The 24,401-nt window shown below is 41.8% G+C and overlaps 1 protein-coding gene and 1 long non-coding RNA gene across 3 annotated transcripts in view; one reads left to right on the top strand and one right to left on the bottom strand.

The window, feature by feature from the left end:
* LOC136359509 (uncharacterized) overlaps positions 1 to 24,401 on the top strand; it is a 515,416-nt gene that overhangs the window by 54,089 nt on the left and 436,926 nt on the right. The gene's annotated exons all lie outside the window — the stretch shown is intronic.
* KCNK2 (potassium two pore domain channel subfamily K member 2) overlaps positions 1 to 24,401 on the bottom strand; it is a 106,195-nt gene that overhangs the window by 63,524 nt on the left and 18,270 nt on the right. Inside the window, exons 1-2 of one of the 2 annotated variants that reach the window (XM_066316184.1) lie at positions 14,279 to 14,652; positions 12,287 to 12,597 (exon numbers count right to left, since the gene is read on the bottom strand). In XM_066316184.1, coding sequence (XP_066172281.1) covers positions 12,287 to 12,597; position 14,279 — 312 coding nt within the window. In that variant the 5' untranslated portion in view covers positions 14,280 to 14,652. Of the gene's footprint in view, positions 1 to 12,286; positions 12,598 to 14,278; positions 14,653 to 24,401 lie in introns of those variants that run through there. The other variant, XM_066316183.1, reaches the window with a different exon arrangement.

Genomic DNA, 24,401 nt, shown 5'->3' with positions numbered 1-24,401 from the left:
ATCACATCACTGGTACCTGCACATGGGAACACACTCTCCAGTGAGGACATTGTATCTCATCCAGTGAGCATTGGACCAATGTAATTTTTTGAATCATTCTTGTTGCATTACAGTATTTTGTACTGGATCAAGGCGCTACCCAGAGCAATGAACGTGTTCAGTCTAGCAAGACCAAGATTTATACAAATCCAGATGTAAAATGCTTTCAGGACTTTCATCATCACTGCACATTTTTGAAGTCAGATGTACCTCAAGGCCTTCTATATGAAAGGTGTCCCAATCTAAACTGCTCAACAATCCACTACAGCTAGGCATTTCCTGGCTCCATCTACCCTACCTACATTTTTCCAAAAAAAACCCCCACAAACAACTTAACCCAAAACTGCCCAAAGCACTACAGATGGCTACAAAAGACAATTAGACGCTATTATTATGTCTCTGATTTTATCTAACTGCTAATCAGGAAAATAATCAGGGCTGCTTTCAGAGATGCTTCCTTTTTGTACAGCCTCCTAAGTTCTGACTGCGCACACTTTGGGGACTTTCTGAGTAGGAGGCTGCATCTGCATCATGGTATTCTGATTGGCTTGGGTGAATTGCTTTGCCATTAATTTATCTAATGACTTTTGGAGCTCACTTGTACTTCGTGAGCCAAGTCATTCTGTGGCAGTAAGATCTGCAAATTACTTGTGGATCGTTTAAAACGTATTTCCCTTTTGAGAGTTTGTATGTGCTTCAAAATAATTTTTTAAGTTCTTATGTTATGAGGAACACTTGAATAGCAATTTCTGATTTGTCTCCCTCAAGAAATTAATGATCTTACAGACCACTGAGCTTCCTATTTCTTTCCAAACTGAAGACTCTTTCTTATTAAATAATGTATTCACCTATAATTAAAAATCTGTTGTATATCACATATAAGTGTTTTTTAAATAAGTTTTTTTTTTATTGCCAATATTTCTCATAGGCTTTCTTTGTACGCTTACTGATTCACACATGTAAATTTATTGATTGTTTTAGGCATAGTTTCAGCCATAAAGGGCCAGATGATACCCTCATCATCATTGGGCTGTTGTTTCCAAACACACAATGTTTTGCTTTCTCCTGAGCTGTGACTGTGTTTGGGAGAAGCCAGATTAGATACCAGCAAAGCTGCTGCATTTTATTCCTTCAGAGTCATCTGTAAGAGTCTTCCTGACTAACAAGGGTGACAGGTGGTTAAGGTTACTGATTTACTGAAGTCATCACTAACTGTCTCATAAAATCTTTGAATGTTGCCTGCAGAGTTTTTAGGAAGGGTGACCGCATTTTCAGCTCTTTGGATCAGAGGATGAATTTTCTTTTTAGTCTCGTCAGCAATCATAAGAAGACCTCATCTAAGACTATTCCAAAGAAAAATTTAAGAAGAAAGTAATATATTGCATAACTCCTAGCAGTTACACCTTTCAGGGCAATAATTTCAGAGTAGCATCTTCCTGACTTATATCCACTGCGCAAACTTACCTTAAGGATTGGATATTAGCACTTCTCTAAAGCAGAATAAAAACCCAGGCTTCACTAATTTCACAAAGTGCCAGGATCTCAGCCTTAGTCTTCAAGTAACAGGCTTATTATTCACTGTCAGAACTGTCACATTCAGTTCTCTGCCACCTTAATTCTTGGTCTTTCAGCCTCTTTTTTGACTGATGCCTTACTACTATAGCAAACTTCATTTGTCATGAGTTTGACATCTTCCTTCCTTTCTTCCTTCCCTTCTTCCTTCCCTTCATTCCTTTCCTTCCTTCCCTCCCTTCCTTCCCTTTTCTCCATCCCTCCCTCCCTCCCTAAATTCTTTCTGCCACTTGAGACCTTTGTCTTATCCTAGCTGACACAGTAGTGAGAGTAACTCTGTGCATTTTGAATCTAAAAGCAGAAATATGAAAACTCTACAATCTGCAGATTCATCATATATTGCAGCCTTTAAACACTGTGTGATCTTAACATGGGAACTTCTTGACTTACAAAAATTATTTTCCAATATTAAAGTTAACTGACCTCCTCAGTGGCAGTTTTCTAGTTTTTTATTCCATATACAAAATAAATTGGTTTAAAAATCAGTTTCATTTCAACATTACAGAATCGGTCAGCATTAGAACAGGGATGTGGACAGATTAAATTCTTAAATTATACAGATTATTTCACTTGCCTTACCTTCTTCCAGACTCTTTGTCTAGCACTTTTTTCATATAAGGTGACTGAAGACTGAGCAGAGCGTGGGTCACCCAATCAAAGCCTCTACGCACAATGATTTTAAAAATAATAGTATATGATTACACTTACAGTAATATGTTTTTCTTCTTTAATTATCTTTATAATGGCGGAAAAATCAGACTTTTTTTTTTTTATAGTGAAGAGAATTGAGATAAAATTTTAGCACATTTAAAAATTTTGGAAAATTCTCTTTTTCTTTAAGTTAGGTGAATTCTTAGGCTGCCTCTGTTCTGTGTATTAAGATAGGGGTGAAGTGAGGACAATATCAAGTCCTCACTTGCTCTACACCCACACATCCCAACTACTTGGCTTTGCAGCCACATTTGGGAACAAGTTTTAGTAGAGTATCAGAGAAAAGAGGCAGAGATGACTGAGCCCAGAGTGGACAGGCCAGGCATGATCAGGTCTCCAAAAGATCATAAGCATTACTTTCACAACACAGTTTTGGGGTTTTTTTTTTGGCTTGAAATCAGAACACTGGGAAAAGGAGCGTGAGAACACAAATCACATTTTAATTCAATGTCAGCTTTTCATTGCCTGTATAATTTAGAAACACGATCTAGTAAATACATTGTGCAGTTTTGTGCTGTTCTTGTGTTCATGCAGGCATCTCTCTGTAGAGGCCATGCTGAACTTCGTTTTGCAGATTAAGATATAGAATACTGTGACTTTTTCTGTCAAAACAAGAGAGTAAAACAGTCTTTCGAACAGCACAGTCATTTTCTGAGAACAGAAGACAATTCTAGGTCGGGGATTTCATCCTCTGACCCTCCAAGGAGTCAATGGCATTGACTGACAAAAGCCAGCCTGCTGGCCAGAGAGCTATCATCCACTAAGTGGGTCTGCAGAGACACAGGAAAATGAGGAGAGTTTATAAAGTGTGAAGGCTGGCCTCTGGTAGTCAACTGTTGTATCACATGGAAATCAGGCAGAAATAAGTATGTGTCAAACCAGTCACTCCAATGCTCATCTCCTTGTTCCACACCAGGCTCTGGATACATGTTTTTGTACCATCTTCCAGTCACTTCACTTCTATGAAATGATGTAACACAACAGTTCGTTACTCTCAGCTCTTCTACTGAAAGATTAAAATAGAAACACCTCAAATTATGCTCCTGATAAACCCCAGAGCGTGCTTTCTTTCGTTACCCAGCTTGTCAGGAGTTAGCTTGTGCCTCCTGTCAGTCACTTGACAAGTGATGTCAAAAAGTCAGATGTGCCTCAAAGTGTCTGAAAACCATTTTTCAGCCCGGATTTCCTCCTTCGCTGCTATAGTTCTGCTGCCATTTGACAAGGGCACTCTCCCTTTACAGTATAAAGATATACCTCATATGGCCCAGCTACTGCACAAGTCCTATGTTTTTATTTCAGCTTTGGGTTACAAGGAATGGAAATCCTAGTTCTCAGTTCAAAGGCACACCAGGATGCTTTTAACACTTAGCAAACAACTCTCCAGCCTCAAAACACATGGCTTTGGGCCTTGATGTTGAAAGAGATTGCAATAATATTTGTCTTATAATTCTGCGACTCCTTGTTTTTCTTTTTGGCTTCTATAACATATGAGTGTGCTCTACACTGGAGACTAGTACCTCACATGCTGAAGAACTGAAGGATTCTTTTCACCTCCTTTCACAGGTACTTAAACTAAAAACATGCAGACACATAACGAAAAACATTTCTATTTCTAAATATGCATTACAAAGCCCATGTATATAAATTCTCTGTGTGTACATACACATATATATGCATGTATATACACATGCACGTTCAGGGTAGAAGGTTTTTCTTTGCTTCTTGAGATTACAGACTGGAAGAATTATGCAAACAGCTGTTCTGCAGAACTGACTTAGTAATGAGTCATATCTGCCACCCTTTCTAAGGCAAAAGCTGGCATTCAGATGCAATCAGGCTAAGCTAAGTTCTAGGTCCATAAAACTGTTTATCTGAAGGAAACGTAATCTTTATGGGTCTCAACATCAGAAACAGCAAAAAAAGTTTGAGACCAATCTGCTTGAACAAAAAAGTGAAAAAGGCAGTTAGAATTTATTTCTTATTCTCCCCACAAATAATGCTCATGAGGGATAAAAACCACTTTAAAAAAATCCTTTTGGTTTAATCACTATATAGAAAATGACTACAGAAAAGGGAGCTGTCCTGTCCCTGGAGGAAATGCTCCGAGGCAAGAGAAAGTTTGGCAAAAAAACCCCTCCTTCCAGGAGCTGAGTACAGAACCAGAAGAAGGAGAACAGCAGGAGCCTAAGCAAGGAGTACACACAGTCCAGGGGCTTCTGCAACCCTTCCAGACCCAAGCACAGCAGGTGGGTGTCTGTGTGGAGCACAGGTCTTTCACAGAGAGCTTTCATTTAATAAATATTTCTCTCATCTAGGCATTCAGGTAGAACTGGGCTGGGGGAAGCGTGGTGGAAGGAGGCAACTGCATTTGGACATTTATTTCTGACCAGGGTGAAGCCGAAATGAGACACAGACACAGCAAGAGAAAAAGAGACACAGGACATTACTCTACAAGTTAGGACTGCCAGGACACTTAAAGTTAAGAGTACATAAAGCCCAAGTGCTCTAATGGGCAGACACCTTACTAAGGACAGACACGTGCACAGGCCAACAACTCAAACTACAGCTCCTGTGCCTCGGGTTCTAACTGCTTTGAAAGTCCTTCATTTCTTCTTTCATTGCTTTGAAAACATCATCAACAGGCAGCTCTGCTACTGATATTCGCAATTTGTCATAAGCTTCATAACTGAAATGCAGATGGCACATTAAAAAAACTGATGCAAGGGTATTTTGGATCCTCAGATAAATAAATAAATAAATACATAAATACATAAATACATAAATTAATTATATAGTGCGGCCTCGATTTCTTCTATGGTGGTCTATCACTCTTTGCAAGGCTTTAAGTTTTGGAGAGCATAGATGCTTCTTCCAGGGTAGGATCCTGACATGGATTAGTTCCTGCTTTCTTTTGGAGATTCTGGAAGGAATTGCAAAAGGAGAGACCAAGAATATTTTGTGTTTAAACAGATACATTCAAACTACCTCAAAAAGTTCCTGCTTAGAGTACCTGTAAGCTACAGCTCACAGGACTGAAAATACCTGCAAATGTTGTGATTCAAAGAATTAATATTTTTTTTCAAGCTTAATAGGTTTAGTTAATAAATTTTAATCTTGTCTAAATAAATGTTATATTTTTCTGAAAAAAAAAGATATTTGCATCTCTGTGTTTTCCTACCTCAAAAATTATACAGCATACTCAAATACCTTCTAATCTTTTCGAGAGAAGGACTTACACTTCTTTATTTTAACAGTTCTCTACATAATCAGGGCTCAAGGAGCTTATCTAATTGAAATTAAATATATGCCTGAAAAATTATTTTTGGGCAAAAATAATTTTCTTTTGGCTACAATGCAAATTGTAAAGAAGCTTGTGAAAGAGACAAAATCAGTTCCTGGTGGAGGTGCAGCTTAATGTGGTTACCTACCTTCAACTAGAAAAATGAAGCCATAGCAAATACATACTTTAAAGTAAAATATTTTTACAACAAATTAATCACATAAGAAGCCATGATGCCTTTCTGGTAATGCCAGTTTGAGGAAAGAAACACTGCTCCTGTGTCATTCATAATTATGTCAGGCTTCCCTCGAGAGAGATAAAGAGGTAAAAAAAGCACTTGTCCTCAAGGGAGATTAAAAAAAATAATCTCCATTTTGGTCTCATTCATAATCTAAGAGATGAATGGAAAGAAAAGGGGCAATGCAGCTGACACAAATGTGAGATGAAAACAGGAACAGCACACAACTCTGGATCCCTGCACGGAGAGCTGTTCTCCCCACATTGGCCACAAGCCCACACAGAACCCAAGGAGACCCAACTTGTGGGAGTCACAATTCAGCTAATCCTGGTGGCTCATTAATTCTTTTGGCTTGTTTGTTCATTTTAAATGCAAGCACATTTTTGTGGGCATTGAGTTTTCAGAAGAAGCCACATATCCTGAAAGGGGCTGGATTTAAAACTCTACAAAAGTATTACTGCTGAGACAGCTTGATGCAGCCCCCTGAAAACTTGTTCAGATTTCAAAATGAAGACTTTATATTACCACACACTGTACTTGGAACACATTAAAAAAATCGTGCTTTTTAGTGTAAGAGTTTTTTTTCCACTTGTTAGGGTTTCAGAATAAATATATTTGAAGGATCTTTCTGCTAAAGGAACAAGGAATTAACAATGTTCTATTATTTACTTATGTTCCATTGTACCTTTACTTGAAAACAATTAATTTCAGAACTAACTCACTAAAATAACTATAATAATTGACACCAGCTTGCTGGGACAGTTTAGATATTTAAAATAATATAACTAAATTTTTTTTATTTCCCTTTTTTTGTATACAAAAATAATGTATTAAACAACTTGCTTGGATATTAAAAGGAATTTTTTTCCATTTTGGTTTTAAAAGGTTGACATGAACAAATAACTGCTGAGCAATATATAATTAGATGGTATTTACATAAAAAGCTCTTGTTTTTTTTTTTTTTCAGTCAGCTTTTTCTTTGGCAGGGGGACAAGTAGTTGCTTCTAATTGCTAAGACATCCCACAATACAAAATACTGGTCACATCCCTAAGTCCTAGGAACAACTTGAGCTCTGGGCAAGGAGAAAGCAAATTCACTTGTTTTTCATGCACCTTATTTCCTCCTAGGATCTTTGTGCTCCTCTAGAGGGAATGAGGTGTATGAAACGACAGTAATGACAATTTTATGACATTGCTGAATATCAAATTCAGTCAGGCTCACCTGTTCCCAGAGACAAACCCAGGAGATGTCATGAAGGAAGACACAAGTATCCTGTGCCTGCACAGCACTGCATGAGGACATGAATGCCACCTGACCATCAGCAGTGTAACCTAAGGTCTCTTTACATTTGCTACCACACACAGGTGCATAAATAATAGCCAGAAATTTTTCCAAATTCTTGGTAATACATTTTGTGCATCTGAGTTTGGAAAATGTCTCTAATATTTTAAATGCTTACTGGCAAGCTTGCCATAGGAAATAGTCAACAAACCAAAAGAAAACTAGAATTAGATTGAAATAATTAGATACAAGAGCCCCAGTTAGAGAATGATTTCATTCTTTAATGCTTATTGTTATTTGTGCGTATAGCTGGATTAGTCCCAGGTTTCTATCAGCTTCTACCAATAAAAACCTCAGTGGAGAGGGAAAAATTGCTGTATACAAGACATTAAAAAATACTTTGTGTAAATGAAGATCAGGTTTACATACTTTGTCCCACATTCATGAAATCCACACAGTCTGAACTACATTTACTCTTTTATTCTGTCACCTGACAGTTACTTTGCATTGCATGGCAGGGCTGAGTTGAGAGCAGGCACCGACAGAGAAACCAAAACACCATTCATGATGAATTGTAGAGTGTTCTTCTCCAAAAGAAGAAATAGCAGGAAAGAACCTGGCCACATTCCTTTCTGCACCTTTATAAGGTATTAGATATCACAAATAACCTTTACCAAACCAACTGCTTTCTCATCTGTTAATAAATGAGACCCTTGTAAGACCTTCCAACTGAAACTTTTTAAAAGTGAATTTTAACATCAAACCATGCACAGCTTGCTGTACTTTTGTGTTCTCATTACTCACCCAGGTAGTGTTTGTACTTTCCCAAGCCTCCCTCCTGGGGTATTTCTCTAGGTGAAAATTTAGATATGCCACCACTGAATGCGGTGCACTGCCCACCTCAGCACCACTGGGGACAGCATCCAGTGATCCACTTAATGCTGTTGTTAATGCTGGCTTCAGGCTACAGCAAAAGGAGTTGAAATTGCGTGGAAAAACTATTCTCTTGGGTGTACAGATATGCTCTGCATGACTTCTCACATTTTTAATAGGGTACTAAATGGAAGTGCCCACAAAATATCAAAGGAACTATGTACCTGGATGTACTTCTCAGGGTCACGCATTGCTGTTGTTCATTGCAGGTATATTCTGCAACAGTGAGGCAACAAGAAGCTGAAGTGCTTTAGACTGAAAGATTTGCAACACTGGACCATGGAAGTCAGAGACAGAAGAGGTCATGAAGGACACATCTTCTTTTTTTTTTTTTTTTTTTTTTTTTTTTTTTTTCCCCTTTTTTTGTCAGCACAGGAACAACACTGCTGGACTGAGCTGAAAAGTTATGAGGAAAACATAGGTCCTTTTTCTGATGCAGCTGGATTTACCTCACTGCCATCCTCAAAGCACTCTATTCCATTACCTTTGCACATTTTCTAGGCTGCATAGCAGCTCTCTATTGCCCTATATTTTACATCTATATAAAATATATGATGTCTATAAAAGCATAATTCTCACCCAGTACACCCAGAGGAGTCACACGATCAGTGTGACAGTACTAAGCTTCAGGAATTCAAAACCCAGGGAATAAACCTGTGCCTGCTGAAGAGTTGGCAACATTATATATTGTTGTACCAAAGAGGTTCTGGGGATTGGTGAGATAAAATAACGATGGTGAGGACAGGAAGGGAAAAATCCCTGTCCTGTGTGTATTTACAGAAACACACAACACTTTTAAACAGATTTGTGATAAAAAGAAGATTTTAGCCAAGGTGCTGGAAATTCCATGGCTCCTGGGTGCTGGAAACTCGACTTGTACTTTTTTTTAGTTAATTTGTGCTCTCCAACTAGCCTCTCTGTTGTGCTCAACTGAATAAGCTACCATGTACTGTACTGCCTGTGGACAGTATGTGTTGAATACCTTGAGGTATTCAAGCCTGGTTCAGAGTAAGGATTAAATTACAGAGCAGAAGTTTGTGAAGATTGAAAAAGCCTGGTATGACAAGCACCTTGAACAATGACTAGCATGAAAGAGCCAAACCAGTATCTGGATTCCCAGAACATGAAGTTCAAAAAGAAAAGTTGCAATAAATTTCATTATAGTTTGACTCAAGGTAAATACTTGATTAAAGAAGATATTACAGTCTGTAAGCTCTGTAATTTTCTTCACACAAACTAATCATTCCAGCTCCCTTCTACATATTAATTTTCAGTTTTATAGCTTTCAGTGAATTCTTAAATAACATTTGCTTTTTTCTTGCACGCACTATTTATTTTTATTCATACAGACATCCAACAGAAACTAAAGAAACACTGCATTATATTGTAATAGCAGTCAGACATAATCCAAGGGAGACAAAATATATTTCAAGAATTTAGTTTTTGTGACAAAGTGGCAACTAGGGAAGAAATATGACCTCATGTTTGAGATAGCAGCCTAGCCCTGGAAAAATTCATTTGAGACTCTCTTTTACCATTGCTTTCCCATTTTACTTCGGGCAAGCAGAATTTCCCAACCCTTAAACAATTTTGATGTCATTCACTAACACTTGCTCTGCATAAACAAGGCACCCAAACAGGCTCCTGTGCCCCAGCTCCGCTCCTATGAAAGGAGTCTAACAGCACATTCCTACCTCCACACCGTGATGCTCTTTACGGAGAAGCAGAAGGGAACAAGGGCAAATTAAATTTTCCATTTACCCCAACAGCACACAGAGAAACTCTTCCCACAATTCTCTCTCATCCATGTGCTATGGGAGGCAGTGTCACCTCCCCGTGCTTCACACGCCCGTGTTTTTCTGATTGTGGCAGGATCATTAGTGGAAATGGAAGCTAATGCTGATATGGTTATCTGTGCTCTGATGGTTGTACTGAAACTCATTTATTTTACACAGAACATCAAATGGGCGTTGAATGCTGATGAAGTGTTTTTTATTATCAATCTGTGCTTCTGGGCAGAGAATCATAAATGCTAAAATATCTAAGTACTCCAGAGCAAACTTCAACAGTTTTTTTGCCTTAAGGTCCATCTCACAGATGATGTAAGATAATATTCCTTCAAAATTTCTTTTTTTATCTTCACAAGTACAAGTATCTGACCTAAAAATTTCATAGGAGGATATTTATAGTAGCTACAAGAGTTATTTTTATCAGAATGTGCTTGTGTATTTTTCTGAAAGATTGTCTCACATTCTGCTGGTCAAACCACTGGAACACAGTTATTGCACAGCATCTAAATCACTATCAGCAGCATCTCCTCAGGCATGCCTGGCCAGGCTCGTGGAGAGAGGAGCTGTCTGACAGGCATTTAAAGGGTAGCAGTTTTGGAACACATTTTAGCAACAAGGCAGGGGAGAAATCACAAAATGCAAGATATTTTCCCAGCTTACCTTTAAAATTCAGTAGTGTACCATAACAAATAACTCCGCACATCAAAACTCCATATTTAAAACTGAAAAAAACCACCATGTCTATCCTGATGCTCAAGGCAGATTGGTCTAGAGAGGTAAAATCAACTTCTAAACTCCCAGCCATATCTGCTGACAGAAAACACTTCCAGAAATCTTGTCTGTCCATGCATCTGGCACGCTCCAGAGTTCCTACTCACCACAGTCCAGGTGCCCAACACCCTCTCCTGCTCTCCCTGTTGTTGGGGAAGATGAATCAGGGAAACCTTATAAATATGATTGCTTAGCAAAAGATTCTGAAAATATGAAACCTATAATCGGAATAGAAATGAAACTTACTTTGAGTTGTAGGATACTGAGTCTTATTTACTATATAACTTGAAAACAATGGTCTAGCTAGCTGAAGGAGAATCCCTTTTGATTGAACAATACCTTTCTGTTGGCTAAGGGATCCAAAGGTCAATGTAGCAAAACAGAAGTTTAAAGAGTAGTTTTTAGAGTTTAAAATATAACACAGTATGGTAATACAGTAGTTCTTATAGGCTGTATGTAGATTCTATAAGATTTTGTGTCTTGTGTTGGTTGGTCACTGTAAATTAGAATATTCATCACAAAAGGAGATATAATGTATCATAACAAGGACCTCGCTCTCTCTTACCCTTCCTCTTCCCCCTATTCTCACTCTCTCCTGCTCTCTTCCCCCTGCCCCCTTGCTCTCTCGCTCCCTTCTCTCTCAGCTCTCACCCTGCTGTTCTTCCTCCCTCTCTCTTTGGGACTTCCCTTCAGCCGAGGCTGGTGGCAGAAGGCAAGGCCCTTTTACCCACGACCCTTGCAATAAAACCACACGTTCTAGAATATACAGGTTGGCAGAATTCCTTGTCCCAGCCATCCGCGGATCCGCCTACACCTGTCACACCTTGGGCTCTGTAGACCCAGACAGCCCCATGGCCACTATTAAAGGAGTCAATCCTTGCCAACTCTTGAATGTTCGTTCCAGTCTCCCATTTCATTGTCCCATGCCCAGAACTGATGTGATTTGGTAGCCCTCTGCTATTCCCTCCAGTGCCACAGGATATTCATAAGAACAAGGGACTTAAGATGGAAGGGGATTTATAAGGTTCCGGATCTAGTTCTGTGCTACTGCAAATAAATATCTCTCATGGTTCTGAGGCAGGCGACCTGCAAGGGTAAAGTCATGTTAGTAGAAACACAGCAGTTTACATAATTTGTGGATGTGCCTTTAAGAAGCAAAGAAAATTAAGATTTAAGATCAAAGTAGGAAGTCCATGGTACTTTCCTGTACTTAAAACAAAATCAATATAAAGAAACATACAGCTGGAACGCTATGTTGATAAAATCACAGTAAATTAGGAGTCCTTTAAGGCAATGGATGGTGTGGCTTCTTCCTCAGAATTAGGTACCTCAAATATTGACAGAACTTGTAAAGCACAATCAATATACCAATTCCTTTGTGAACTATTAATTATATATATTGCTGATGAATAATCATTTAATTAGCATAATGGGAGGCTTCAGTGAAAAGGCCCTCTACCAAGCATACTGGACCTAAAAATAGCAATAGCTTTTCAACCATGAGGCTTTGCATGAAAATGCAAATGCTCAGCTTCTGGTCGTAACACTTGTTACATCACTCGGCCAACACAGAGCTTTGCTTATAAAGGTTTTGCCCCTGATCACTGCAGTACTGCCATTCATGATTTGTTCCTCTAAGGCAAGGTGATGAGGGGTTTGGTATGGATTACCTGAATCAGTTCATCAAGCTCTGTTGCATTCACACAGGAATGCTGAGATACAAACGTCTGCTTCTGAATCACAATGGTGGTTCTCTGGGAGGTCTCATGAGGCTGCTCCAGGGCTTTAAATACTGTTGCTCCAATTATTAAATACACGACTACCACCAGAAAAATTGTTGAGACTGTCTTCCATTTCATAACATTAATGGCTGAATCACTTTCCTCCCGTGAAGCGAGCACGGTAGGCTTGGTGGAAAATGATAATCTTGGTTTGGAGTTCTGAGTGGCCGATTTGGGATCCAGCAAGTCAGGTGCCGCCACTGGCAAAAATAGAAAAAGAAAGTTAATGTTTACTGTGCCACTCAGATTTCACTAACTAACCTTCTTGCTAAGAGATTAATTGAACTCTGTTGCCTCTAAATGGAATTCTTAAACTCCTGAATCTTTCTCTTAATCCCATGACACCATACAACATATCTGTACTCTGAGTAGTAGTGTCCATCTTACATGCATATGGACATTTGCAACATTTTCTATGTCTGTCCCCATATGATATTGAATCATTTCCCCTACACCCTGCATTTCATTAAATTACTCTAAGGTAAAGTTTGCTGCAGAGATTCTTTACATCTGCTGTTCTCTCAAGCAGTGCTAAGCATCTTTCCAGCTGTGTTCTACCTCAGCATTACAGAAGTATCAGGAAAATACAAAACCTTGTCTCTCTCACCTGTTTTGTCCTATGCTTCAACAAATGCTCTCAGAGAACAGATCATTTCCAAACTCCCCAGACACAAGAGTAAAAATAAGACATTGCTCATCATACTGGTCTTAACGGGCTAATTGTTTATTGACTACACCTTTCAGAAAACTGTGGTACAACACATGTGTTTCCTGGAAGAGCCGTGCATATGTTAGTGCAGGCATTTCTATTTACAGCTACAGAAACCCATCGGGTTAGGAAAAAAGTGGCTGAGTGTGTTAAGTACTTGGATAACTCATGTGACTACCAGTAACTACATGGGCACTAAAACAAACCCTCCACATCAAGTGCAGGTAAAAGGTCTCCTGTGGGAAGATGGTCACAGCAGTGACCACACAAGCTATATTTAAATTGTTTTGAAGACCCGGTACGTTTCAAATGGCCAAGACAGCTCTCCCAGCCGCTGGTGGGAAAAGCTCAGATCTAAATCTAGAGGAAAGTCTCCCACAGGACGGCGGAGATGGGATGCGTCCCTGCAGGGAAGGCGGTGGTACTTGGCAGAGTCACCGCCTGGGAAGCCGCCGGGAACCGCGGCTCCGGGAGAAGGGGTCGGGGGGAGAGCGGCAGCCCCAGCCTGGGCCGAGCGGGGAGCGGGGTCACCCCTCACAGCCCGCGGGGTGGGAGCCGGGCACTCCACGCGTGCCGCGGTCACGCCTCCCACAGCTCCGGCCCCCGCGCCACGGGCACCCGGGGATCTGGCACAGCCCCCCGGTCCCGCACCTTGGCGGGGGTAGCCCCTTTCCCGCCGCCGCCGCCTTCTCTCCCGTGGCAGCCCCCGAGCCCCTCCGAGCCCCCGGGGCCGGTGCCGGGGAGCGCCCTCAGCGCGGCCGCGGCCGCCGAGCCCGCCCGGGGCAGCGCCGACCCGCCGCGGCCGCCGGCGGCGAACAAAGGAGCGGGCACCGGGCACCGCCGCCGGCCCCGCCGCCGCCTCCCCGCGGCCGGTGCAGCGCGCCGGGGGACGCCCGCCGCCCCCGCGGGGGACAGCCCCGGTAGCCCCCGGGAAGCCGCCGCCGGCTGGGATGCTCCGCCGCGGGGAGCGGCGCGGGGGCGAGGCGGCCGGCGGCGGAGCCGGGGCGCGGCGCGAGCGGGGCCGGGAAGGGAGGGGAAAGGAGCCGGGCAAGGTACAAAGGAGCCGCGGCCGCCGCGGGGAGCATCCCGGGGTCCGGTGCGGGGGAAGCAGGGGCGCATGCAGCATCCGCAGGGCTGGGAGCGGGGAGGCACGCCATTGTGCTCGTACTCACTTCTTATTTACCGACCCGGTGCCCTCTCCTCGCTCCACGGGCAGGCATTTTTTCTATGCTTGGGTAGATACAGTTAGAGCAAATTTTAAAAAAATTAAATTAAAAAAAAAAAAAGAAAAAAAAAAAGGAAAAGAAAAGAAAGGCAGGAGCAGACCGAGAGGAAGAGGCTGATGGATGGGTCTGGAGGAGAGGGAGCGGCAGGGGCGGGCGGGCTGGCAACGCGGATCCCGCCGGCTCCCCCCGGCCCCGCGGCGTGCGAGGTGCCTCACGTCGCGCATCGCGCATCACACATCGCGGCGCTCCGTGTGTGTGAGTGCGTGTGAGTGTGTCCGTGTGAGTGCGAGTGCCTCTGTGTGTGTGTGTGTGTGTGTGTGTGTGCGTGTCCGTGCGCGCTCCGGTGCGCGGGGCGTGCGGAGCAGCCCGAGCCCGGCCGTGCCTTTTGTGGGGCGGCGAGCAGCCGCACCGCTGCTCGCCCCCCCGCCCCTCCGCGCCCCTTCCGCGCCCCCCGCCGGCGGGGGGGCAGCCCCTCCGCGCCCCTCGGCGCAGGCTGCCCGGCTGGGCGGCCGGCAGATGCTGCAGGGGCGCCGGGGGAAGATGGAAGAGGAGCCGGGGGGAGGCAGAGCGGTACCTGCGGAGAGCAAGGTCTCGACAGGAAACAAGCGAGCAGAGAGGAGGGAGAGAGAAGGAGGAGGAGAAGGCACTGGCCAACCCCGCCGGCGAGGCTGGACCTGCCGGCGGCCCCCGCTCCAGCCCCACACCCGGTCGCCTCGCCAGAGCTTCCCTGTGAACTTTTGAACTGTCCGAAATGTCACCGAATTAGCAGGAGAGGAGAGACAAGAGAGGACACGTCGGACGTCGCCTGAGAAGGGCGCAGGGCTGAAGGGCCAGGCGGTTCCGTCCTTCCCGGCACGGCCTGATTTTAACCCGGTGCCTGGCAGCCCTGGTGTGTTGCTGCAAGGAGTTAACTAGGTGGGATCTAGGAGTCAGGGATGGTAGCTGCTCTCCTATCGCACGCACCGCCTGCGCACCGCCTTCTTCCATTTCAGTCTGATAGATACATCAGAAATGCTGCTTCAACTGTGTTTTCTGCCACTAAAACCCCTGAAATTATCCTTGCTATCTTTGCCGTGGGCTAACTCCCCTATTTCCCAGTCATCTGTCACCTGTGACTCTATCCATGGGTCAGTTGTTCACATCGAGGTGAAGAGCGTGAAGACAAATCCTAGAAAAGGATTTGCCAACAGAAACCAAAAACTGCTCCCACAACCGCTCTCTAAAAAGTCTAAAAAATTACTAACCGTAACAAATGGGTATAAGTCTCAAACATTTAAAGCCAAAGGCTGTATCTGTAAAATGGCCAAAGATAGTCATACATCGGGTGTTTAATGGGCTATAATCCCGCTTAAATCAGCAGCACCATCAGCAAACACTTTAGAAGTCACTTATTCTAACGCTTCTCCATATCAATGTGACATAATACAAATGAGTGTAATATTGAGTTCCTTAGGACTCCAATTGCAGCAACATCAATCACACCACTCTCACCCAGTGTGTCCACAAGTCTCCACAAGATGCAGCACAGGGCAGGAAGCTGCCTCTGCTATTTCAGAGCGAGCTGTAGCTCATTGCTGCCCATCCCTGGAAACCAGCAGAGCACTTGTCGAGCAATGAGAGCAGCTGGGCCCAGTCCAACAACCCCTTGCAAGCACATCTTCAGTCACAGGGTTGGTTTCATCAACACAGTCCCAATACTCAAACATAAGAGAAACATCTGCTTCTGGCTACTGATACTCCCTCACTCAAGGAATTCTCAAAGATGAAAGATTTTCACACCTGAATATTTTTTAAATACTGCCCCCCCCCCCCCCCCCCAAAAAAAAATCATCTATTCTCCTTTCTCTCCAGCAGATTTCTTAATCGTTAGCCTATATAAACACTGGCTGTTCTTATCTCATGGAAAAGAATAATTTAGCAGGATTTCTTTGAACATCCTGTGGGAAAATAGGCGTGAACATCTTCATCCATGCTGACCTGTGCCTCCATAAAATACTGCAGAAAATAGTGCTCCATGTCTTTCTTTAGCAATCTAAATATTTGGAATGAGACTTTGTTTTTCCTTGAGTGAAGGAATTATTATTAAAAGCTTGAAAAGGGTCATATTTATTGCCTACAAATTGAAATCCATGGGAAGCCTTCCAATAGCTTCAGGAGGGTTTGGACCAGGCCTTAAATTTAGGGATTCTACCCAGTGGGAAGAAATTATTTTGAGATCCGCTCCAGAAAAGACTGCCTTGGTGCCTTGACCTTAAGGCCTGAAGAGCTATCTCTGGGAAAGCAGTTATTTCCATTAATTACCTAGTAATATCTCCAATGTCTACTTTCAGTTCATAGCTGGCTGATATTTTCCACCTCCTGTGATCCCAGTTGTAACCCTCAGTTGGATCCTCACCTTACTACATACTTTGAGTGGACTTGAGCTGTGCATTCTCATTTCTAGCAGGGATATAAACACTCCACATAAAGCAATGATCTTCAAATTCAGCAAGAAAATCAGTAATTCTTTTTGTAGTCCACAATAAAAGCTATTGTGAACAGCAACTCCTATTCTCTGGAGGCCTTTTACAGCACTGACCTTTACTCTATGGAGTTGTGCCCACTTTTTTTTTTTTTTTTTTTTTTTTTTTTTAATGTACACCACACATTGCTTGAATATTGTGTGTGACCATTTTGCCCTCAAATTAGGAACTTGACACATCAGGCCTGAGCTTTGCTAAACAAGCACACTTAAATTCGGCACTGACAAAACTTCTCACTAACCAACAGAGATAAAATTAAGTAAAAAAAGGGGCTAAGACACAGAGCTCCAGCCTTGCATGCAAATGGATTTGCTGCTGAGCCAAGGAGATTTATCTGAACAAACTGGAAACAAGCAAATTCTAAGATTAAGTATAAGCAGGTTTGTGTATTTCACACTATCATGAGAAAAACTCACAAAGTACAGGACTGTCAAATGCTGTCTAAAAATGTATTGGCATGAGTTTGGGATGACCACAATGCTCACAGACGGTGGCTGCTGGAAGCTGCTCAGCTCTTTGAAATGTTAAAAGTAAGCTCAGCCAAGAGAGACAGGCATGCAGCATGCAGAGGGAGTCAAAGTTGCATGATAAACATAGCAATGCCATATTCATGGAAATAACAGCTGCAGATGATCTAAACGTAGCTTTGATGGGACAGGAGGTCACTTGCAAGGAAATAGTTATTGCAGAGAAGTATTTCCCTATAAAGACCAATTTAAAACTCTTAATTAAGAAGTACTCTTATCTGTCACTAACACTTTCTTTTCCTCTTCCTAATTCAGGAGCCATCCCCTTCCCAAGAGGTCGTGAAGAACACTTGCTTTGTGCCCAAGAGGCTTCTGCTAAGCCCCCACCTCTGTGGGCAGTAAATGCTCTTCTTTAACCAGCTGTGTAATGGGAGGCACCACAGATCCCAGCCTTCTTCAATCTTTCTTAGTTGCTGAGAATTTCTACATTCCCAAGGGACTGTTATGACAAGGGTTCAAGTAGGGGAATTTGCCTCGATGACTTCAACAGCAGTTTATTCATGTGGGCACCTATTTAATTTGCCACAGAGGACCTGCGCCTTTGATCAAACAGTGTATTGCTGTAGGCTTTGGGACCTGCTGAACACAGTATGCCCTATTCCTCATCACATGATAGCAGGAAACCTCTGCCTCTCTTCAGAATTTGGCCAAACTGTACACCCAGTTAAAGTCAAGGATAAAAACTCTGTGCTACTGCTAAGTTTTATTACCAGAAAACTTTGCAGAAACATTACTGGACTTACACAGTAAGTTAATTTTAAGGTTCATTTTACTTATTCAGCAGGACTTACAAATTACTTGTCTCTTGACTTCTTTGGAGACATTAAAAGATCTCTGTCAGTTCTTTATGGATAATTATGACATTAAGGCCATGCCATGTCACTGTATTTTACGATTAAACCATTAGTTGTATTGTGCTAGGGAATTTAAACTAAATGAGGGACTAATGGCACACAGCCTGCTTCTCTTTGGAGCAAATGGGAAGGCAGACCATGTTCTTCACAGGCAGCAAGGATGCCAGGCTGCTCTGAGTGACTGTGCTAAAAACACAACCTCCTAGCACTGGGGAGAGGGCAAAATAGGCAGGAAACAATTGCAGTTGAGGGATTCTCAGCCCTCTTCTGCCTCTGAAAATGGTAAAGCCCTAAAACAGACCCATTGAAAAATATGTGATCTCTTCCAATTCACATTTTGAAATTACTTAAGCATACACAGGGCAACTAGACTATGGACTGCAGAATCACAGAATCATAGAATGTTAAGTGTTGGCAGCGACCCTAAAAACCATCTGGTCCCAACCCACCTGCCATGAGCAGGGACACCTCCTACTAGATGAGGTTCCTCAAGGCTGTGTGCAACCTGGCCTTGAACAGCTCCAGGGTTTGGGCATCCACACCCTCTTTGGGCCACCTGTTCAAGTGCCTCACCACCCCCACAGGAAAGGATTTCTTCCTAATATCTAAATTAAATTTCCTTTCTTTCTAAGTTATACCCATTCCCTCTTCTCCTACCACTACAGTTCCTGACAAATAGTCCCTCTCTAGCTTCTCTGTAGGACTCCTTCAGATAGTGGAAGGCTGCTATGAGTTCTCTGAGCTGAGCTGAGCTGAGCTGAACAGCTCCAGCTTTTTCAGCCTTGGTAGGGCAGGTTCTCCAGTCCTGTTATCAACTTTATTAGCAACTCTCTGGACTTGCTCCAACCGTTCCATGTCCTTCTTATTTTGGGGTTCCCTGATCTGGATGCAGCACTGCAGGTGGGGACTCACCAGAGCAGAGTAGAGGAGGAGAATCACCTCCTTTGACCTGCTGGCTGTGTTCCTTTGGATGCAGCCCAGGATTTGGTTGGCTTTCTGAGGCTGTGAGTGCACAGTGCCAACTCATGTTGAGTGACACCTTCCAAACATGTCAGGGTCCCTCTGGATGGCATCTCTTCCTCCAGCGTGTCAACTGCACCACTTAATACTAATGAGTTCTACCTCACTAGCAAGTTATTATATCCACTATGAGTGCCTGTCCTACAGTGTGACAAAGTATTTATTCAGAAGAAAAGCCATTGTTTCTTACCTCATCAATTACTAGAAAAAATGTTTACATGTGCTCATCTATTTTCATACAGCTCAGTTGTCAGTCTTAATTATGTTCTAATTCTTCCCATTGCTTGTGAGCCTTATCTATTTATCCACTTGCAGCAAGAGGCAAGTTGTTTTAGAACCTGTAAAGCATTCACTGTTTTAATTATTATTGTGAATGTGTATTTTTCTTTACTGACTTGCAAATCTCCCAGTGGGTTTCCCCCCTGCCTATGTTGTGTTATCGGACCTAGTGGGATTTATTTATCACATGTTCTGCCACCGTTTTTTTCATATTTGTTTCCACAAATCTATTATGCTTGGACAGCTTCAGAAGCAATGATTATAACTAAATTTCAGTGCCATTCTCATCCATGATAAATGTGAACTGCCATATGTCACCATTATTATGGATTATTTATGCACAGAAAAATCTTACAACTACTTTGAATTACTGATCTCCTTGATGGACAGCTAGTAGTGCTTTGGGATGATTACAAAATGCTTTGCTGTAATCACCAAAATGTTCTACAAAATTGCTGGTTTGTAATTTGTTTTCCATTTTTGCCGTTGTGGTCTCTTCAAAACAGGAGGTTGACAACGGGAACATCTAGATTTCATATCTGTCTGTCCACATCCAATAGTACTGACCATGCAACTGATTTTCATGGTGCTACTGGATAACTTATAAGATGGAAACCTAATCTCTGTGCTGTCTTTGCAGACTGGAAAAGAGCAGGGAATATTTTGAAAGGAAAAAACATACATATGACTGCACAACTCAGGCCTGACAAGAATGGTCAAAGTTTCTGCTGACTCTAAAGGGAGTTTTCTTTGAGTCAGTAAACTTACTTTTAAACCATGCCTTGAGGAGCTGAGGACTTTTTTATTTGTAAAGTACTATATCCACATTTTAGGGAACTCTAAAATTAGTGACACAGACATATGACACAACAATCTGTAAATTAAATTAAATAGAGACAGAGGACACTGGAAATCACCTAAAATAGCATTAGTGATTTTTTTTCGAGTAATCCACAAATAAGATTTTGAAGAAACAAAACAAAACAGACAAAGAGAAAACAAGAGAAAATAGCCCTGGCAATACTAAATAAGTATCATGCAGGGCTAATGAAAGAACTTACTAGCAGAAATAAAGAATACAAATGAGGTGATGAAAAAGCAGAACATTAAGTAACATCTATGTTTTAAAACCACCAGACACTCCTCTACCTGGCTTTAGTCATAAAAGTGTAATGAAATCTATGAATTATTTTCAAATATGCACAAGAGACTGTTTTCAGGCAAACTCTGTGTTCAGCTACATAGAGATATGTCTGGAAAGGATGTTACAGATTTTTTTAAAGAAAGATAGCATTTTCTAGTCTTATTTTTTTTTTCTAATTCAATATCTTGTTCTAGTGCTTGCTCTTTCTGCTGTGACAAAGATGCCACTAACACCATACAAGCAGAAAGCTGGGTGAGCAGAGCCCAGTTTTCATAAGGTATTTGGGCAGCAAGAAACAGAAATTCCTGCCATTTAGATGCATCATGCACTGGCATTGCTCAGTGCTTCCATCCTTGAAGGCACTTTCTTCTATTTTCTTTAAAGCATGATCTTGAAATTCAGGGCTTGGTGACTTAATCTTTGACTGGCAGTTATGGACTGTGCTGGCAGGAGAACAGGCTACAGGGTCATACTCATCTTTTCAGCCTTAAAGTGGCTTCTAATCTATACTTGTGCTAGAAGAAAGGTTTTTCTGTTGTGTCCTGCCACTGATGTTAAGCAGGGAAGGAAACTCAGCCATGGGCTTGTACAGTTGTGTGTTTTATTTTCTGTTGGTAGAGGGAACATTAAAAGCTGGACTCCAGCTCCAAGGAAAATATAGGTAGGAAATAAAGGGCAAGATTGGCCCATATTTTCCTCTTTGCAAAGCAAATATAAATATACCCCAGCTGTAATACCCCAGGCACCAAATAGAACCAGATGCACTTAGGGCTGTGAATGGTGAGAAAGTTGTTTTGTATGATCCCTGCACATAAAACAGCTAAAATTAATATCATGAAATTTCCATTCCATTTTAGCAGCCTGGACATAAAAGCTGTTCTATTTCTATAATTCTCAGCAGATTAATATTTTTGTAATCATTTTCCCAAAAAGATTAATTACCCCATCACATACAAGGGCAAGTAAAATTGTAAAAAATCATTATGTTAGTGTAAAAGGTACTCTTCAATAAAAAAACATTCTTCTAAATTATTTATATTGGCAACAAATATAGCATAAGTGACCCCCTATAACAATTTATGTAAACTTTCTGTGATTTTGTGTATGTGTGTGTTAAAAAAGGGGACTATACCAAATTAATGAGTATGATTGCCAAGAAAAAGTTAATAGAAAAGCCATAGAGAAACCAATTCCTGAAATTATTGCTTTCTTAGCTTTTCATGTTCTCTCTCATAACAGCTTCTGATATTACGAGGACTACAACTCGAAAAATTTACCTAAGGCTTTATCCAGTAAGAGTGTCACAATGAAAGAAATACAACAAAAGCAGCGAGTAAGAAGCCTCAGGCTAAATATTTGCACCAGATTCTTGGAGACTTATAGGCAATTTCTTTATTTTAGAGGGAAGATCTGGTGATTTTACTAACTCATAAAAAAGTGCCTAGAATATTTTGCAAAGTCGGCTCTGATCACAATACCTTAACTAGTAAAGTAGATTTTAGTAAAGTGTGGGGAAAAGCCCCACCCCTTATTCCTAACTTACAGGGTCACAGAGAGTGGGTCCTTCATCTTGCTAGCAAATTCACAAAAATACAGATGTGTAATCCAGATGTGATGGATTTTGGATATCCTGGATATATCTGCTGTACATCAGAGCAGAACCCCACACAGGAGCTGTGTGGGAATTCAGAGCAAGCTGCTGCATGCAAAGGATTGTGCAGCATAACACAAAAGTATTGCCAGCTTCTGGAGGCAGAGCTGGTATGGCACACTCAAACTGGGTACCCTGACCCCTCAGCATGGCAAAGTCCTTTAATTATGATAAATCCATGACATTTAAGTGTTGCCTCCAGTTCTGGAGTTACCTTTTTGTCATCTGTTTTGGGGAGTTTTATATCTTTTTCAGGTGAAAGACATAACATCTGACTTGGACAGAGGTGTCTCAAAGCAAAATAATGATCCCCAGAAAAAAGCAATTTATTTTAGTTTCTACATGGCTCAGTTTTCACCACTGGTGTTCTTGAACAAGCTTTCTGCTTCTGGACACAAACATGCTTCCCACCACGCTGCTCAACATTATGCCCAATTCTTATGCCCAATTGATCCAGAAAATAGCCCTTCATTTGGCTTGTTTGGAAGGCTAGCAGAACAAACTTTATGAAAACAGTAGATATGGTTACTGCTTTCTTTGGAAACATAAATAAAAGAAAAGCCTCCAGATTTTACATAACAGTGCAATGATTGCCAGACTCTCTCAGGATAAGCAAAAAAGACTCTAATTATTTCTTCTGCATAAAGGCATTTCAATCCCCATCTTTAACCTTCCTGGAGAGAGCCTATCACTCCAGTGCTCAAGTAAGTGCAGTTCAAGCAAGCCACACTTCGAGATCATTGATCCTAGCTAGCACTTTGCTGGACTCCAGGGCACTGCCCTGTGATTTTATCTCATCTCTAGGAAATACTATTGAGCTATATTTGTTGTTCTCACTTACATATTTATGCACATGAGGTTTTACACTTGAGTTATGTAAATAGCAATACACTCACATGGGCGCTTACCAAGTTTCACCTCCCTCGCCATCAGCAGAAAGAATTTTACTGAAAACCCATAAATGACCTGTTTACCTCCAGAGCAAGTACTGAGATTGTCAGGATGTTTTGCCTTCCTGTTGCATAAAGTGTTTCTTCAGAGTCAATTAGCTGCTGACTTCCAGTGGAGCTACAGTGTCACAGAAGGGCACTCTAAAGGCACCTTTATAGAGCAGAGACTGACCTGTATCAGGCAGGACACAAGGGAACTGGATACCAGCACCCAAAGGCTGGGAGGTGGTAAGTATTTTGGAAATTAATTTGGGTAAAGTCCCTACTAGATATACAGAAAAGACAAACCACTTTGAAGCTTAGCTAGAATACGATGTACCTACAACATGTTTTATTGTTCCATTTCTCATACCTCTCTCCAGAAATACTCACTGATAATTTTCTAAATAATAACATTTTAGCACAATAAATTAGAGTTTTTTTCCGACTGAAGGCTAGATAGAGCAAAGACAGATTTCAGGATGGCTGACAAACCTGAAGCAGCTGTGTCCTCAGCATGTGGCAAATCCTTCAGTGGATGTCAGTCTATTTGTACATTCCCGAGCACTCCAAATGACTCCTCTAGCTCATAGGATTCAGTCTACTAACCAGAAAAAAACAGATTCCAGGTAGGAGGTTAGTCCTGCACTATTAATGTTAATCTGAACCTTCCCAGCAGGCATCAGGAGCAGGCGGATGGCATATAACATGGGGAACCACCCTAGGTTTACAACAATCTCATAATCCAGCAGGTGTTGAACTCTGATATAAGCCCAGTTCTTCCTATAGGATTAAGGATTCATGAGGTGTGAAATGGACAAAGGGAGGAGAGAAAATATTCCTGTCTTAGAGATTATGCATTTTCTTGGCAGAAGAATTCATGAGTTCCTGCCCCAAGGACTCCTTATGTATTTTAACCAATGACAGTTTCAATAAAAATTCCAGGTAGAGAAACAAATTACATCTGATCATTTCTGCAGATATTTATCACTGATAGTCATTATCAGCCTTAGTCAGCAAACACTAGGTTGATTTCATCTGCTTTCACTTTCTTTACCAAGTTTACTTGTTTGGCGTGCAAGAAGGCAAACCATCAAGGACGCTGCAACATGCAGAAAATTCCTGCTAACTCAGTTCAAACAG

The sequence above is a fragment of the Sylvia atricapilla genome, chromosome 3, assembly GCF_009819655.1.
Source record: "Sylvia atricapilla isolate bSylAtr1 chromosome 3, bSylAtr1.pri, whole genome shotgun sequence".
Classification (NCBI taxonomy): domain Eukaryota; kingdom Metazoa; phylum Chordata; class Aves; order Passeriformes; family Sylviidae; genus Sylvia; species Sylvia atricapilla.
Note: the sequence above shows the minus strand (reverse complement) of the source record. Positions and strands in the feature narration are given on the sequence as shown.